Source organism: Setaria italica, chromosome II (assembly GCF_000263155.2).
Source record: "Setaria italica strain Yugu1 chromosome II, Setaria_italica_v2.0, whole genome shotgun sequence".
NCBI classification, from domain to species: Eukaryota; Viridiplantae; Streptophyta; class Magnoliopsida; order Poales; family Poaceae; genus Setaria; species Setaria italica.
Window position 1 is genome coordinate 36,878,065 of NC_028451.1, and position 3,074 is coordinate 36,881,138.

Consider the following 3,074-nt stretch of genomic DNA (forward strand, 5'->3'; position numbering starts at 1 on the left):
CTCTACCTATCGTCATCTTTAATTGAAGTTAACACTTGGACGGTTGGACCGGAAGCATCCGTACAGGCAGATTAATCTCTCCAGTCTCCAGTTCCTCACCTGTTTTCCTGCTCCGTGCGCCCCATGGACGCCCCTGATCTTTTAGCCTTGCTTGGACACCTCAAGATCGTGGGAACGGCGATCAACATGGTGCGCAGGCATTGGAGGCGCTTGTTCCCTGTGGTCCTCGGAGCTTTTCTGCTCCACGTTGCACTGACGGCGTTGCTAGTGAACCTGGCGAGCCGCACGGCGGTGATCAACCTCGACTCCATGCTTCTGTTCTACGGGATAGACGACAACTCAACGGCGCCAGCAGCTGACACGGCTGCCATGGCCATGGCCGTTGGTGCTGAAGACGAGGGCACACAGATAACGCCCTTGTGGAAGCTCCATCTCACAGGGGACTTCTTCTGGAGGTCGTCGTTCGTGATTACCATGGTATTTCTCTCTAGGGCTTGCCGTCTACAAGGTAATGATCCTAGCTTGCTCGTTTTTCTAACAGAAGTAGCTCAGCAAAAAGTGTGTTACGACTCTAGCTATTTGATCCTTGGCATGATCAGTAAATAAACTAGATAATAAATTGAAGAAGCTCCACGGTTAAGTAAGATCTGAAAAATATTTTTCCTATTTTGATTTAAAAATAGATATAATAAATAAATCTATTACTTCCTATGAGGTAATATGTTATTAAATCTACGGTCCAATGGTTACTTGAGAGTACCTTATTAGCAAAACCCAATTGCATATATGTCGACTATTGCAGATCATGGAGGAGTAGCGCAAGGCGTTCCGGGGGCCTCAGCCTGGAGGGTGTGGATGAGCTGGGCCTGCTGGGTTGTGTTGTCCTTCATCGCGGATGCCATCGAGGAGGCCATGGTTTTCTTAACATTTGAAGCACTGGAGGAGGCATGGGACGATCTGGATCTGGAGGGCTCCTTATTCGAATTAGCTGACTCCTTCAGCTGCGTCTATCTGCTCGCCGTGATCGTTTCGTCAGAAGGAGGCATCAATGTCTTTTCTGCAATCAGCAGAGCGTGGCAACTCGTGGCACGAAACTTGAAGGACACCTACCTTCTCATCATTACGTGCTGGTTGCTGCTGGAAGCCCTGACGAGTGTTTTGCGGACGGTGATTTCTCAACATGAAAGCAAGGAGGAAGGGTCAGCAGCCGTGATCTGGGAGGACACGGCTGCTGATGTATTAAAGTTCTCGCTCGTCGCAGCCTTGATGGCTGTTACGACGCAAACATTCCTTTGCTCCGTGCTTTTGGCCTTCTATAGGCAGATTAACGAACAGCCTCACCAGCAGATTAACGGACAACCCCATCAAAATTAATGCCGCGGTAAGTATACGAAGTAAGGGCAGTCCCAACCCGCAAAGTCCATAGGTATAATGTCTACTCCCTCCATCCCAAATTATAAGTCGCTTTGACTTTTTTTTTACATCCACTTTGCTATGCATCTAGACATATTGTTATATCTATATACACAGCAAAGTGAATGTATCAAAAAAGTCAAAGCGACTTATAATTTGGGATGGAGGGAGTATATTGCAACATCAATATAAGACATCACCTTTAGAAAGTTATTGTCCTCACATCAAAATTAACATATGGTTGGTGGGGATAAGACATGGACTGTTTGTTTTATATATAGCTCTATATCTCCTTGCTGTAAGGCGACTTAGATCTTTGCTTATTTGTAAGCCAATTTTTATTTAACTTAAAACATTTTTCTCAGAGAACTAACATTTTTTCTTTTAAGCAGATTTTTTTTTCTCATAAACCTAGAGTATTTTTTCTTGAATGGAATATCTTTTCTCAGAACCTGGACATTTACAAATTTGATTTATGGATATGCAATATATCGCATTTGTTATCTTATACTATCATTACCGATGTGAAATACTGAAAGATATGCATATTACTCGAAAAGCAGCTGACGGCATAAAACTGGAAGGGAAACATCCACATGAAAGTGGTCTGAGGTGGCTTAAAATTTAATTTACTTGAGCTGAAACCGCTTGGCGAGTATCATGCTCATGTCTAGGAACCTCCGTGCGCAGTTGCTCAGGCAAGTGGTTTCTCCAGTGCTGAACTTGCTTCCCGGGGTGCTGGTGATGCATTTGTCCCAGCACACACTTGTTAGCTTGCTGACCATCTGCTTGGCCATCAGCTGCTCCTTCTCTTGCTGCATAATAAATACATCCATTAGGACAAAGGCTGCAGATTGTCTGGCAAAATTCGTATATGTGATGTGATGAAGAACTACCATGAACTGTGTGCCTGTGTCTTGATGCGAAAGAACTATGGGTAACTCAAATTTGTGCAAGTGCCAAGTGCTGTAAGATTGTTTTAAAGATGGGGTGGGATTTTCCTAGGGAAGTCAAGAATTGGGAGCGGGAGGAAGCCTGGGTGGCTAGCTAGCTGCTTCATCCATGGCACGTCTTCACTAGTGGAAGGCGGCCTGACCGGGGTAACCCCGGTGCCTAGAAAACGCAGGGACTACTCTAGCCTCTGACCCTTTCTAGGAAAATCATGAGTCCGTTAAGCTAGATAAGCAAGTTGACTAATCCCTCAATGCATTAAGCTGGTTGATCAATCCGTTTTCTTATAGCCATTGCACCTTACAGAAGTGAATAAATTACATCATCTCTTGTAATTAATCAACAAAAATAATCCTACAAGTCACATTTGTCATGGGCTACAAAATCTTGAACCTAAATAAAGTACGCAGATTACAAGTTCAGTACCAACAGCTGGTGCTGTTACGTGAATCGCCGTATAGCAACTAGTCACAGCCTCACATGTATGAAACTTTGAATTGAAAATCAATACTAGTCGATTCATAATACAAGTGCCGCTGCACTGTTTCAATTGAAAAACATTATTACACACGTGACAAGAGATGAGCGAGAAACATGCATGAGCTTCCATATATAGAAAAAAACACGAGGATTAGGGGGTACGGGTTCTGGTGCGACGCAGCTCTTACCTCGAGTAATCGCCGCAGCTCAGGTGAATTATCCACGTCCAT

The 3,074-nt window shown here is 44.3% G+C and overlaps 1 protein-coding gene across 1 annotated transcript; it reads right to left on the reverse strand.

Moving 5' to 3' along the window:
* Positions 1–2,042: 2,042 nt before the first annotated feature.
* On the reverse strand, positions 2,043–3,074 carry LOC106804175 (mitochondrial import inner membrane translocase subunit TIM8). Its single transcript, XM_014804746.1, has 2 exons — positions 3,033–3,074; positions 2,043–2,228 (listed from the first exon to the last, which is right to left on the reverse strand). Exons 1-2 carry the CDS (start codon positions 3,072–3,074, stop codon positions 2,043–2,045), a joined length of 228 nt encoding a protein of 75 aa, XP_014660232.1.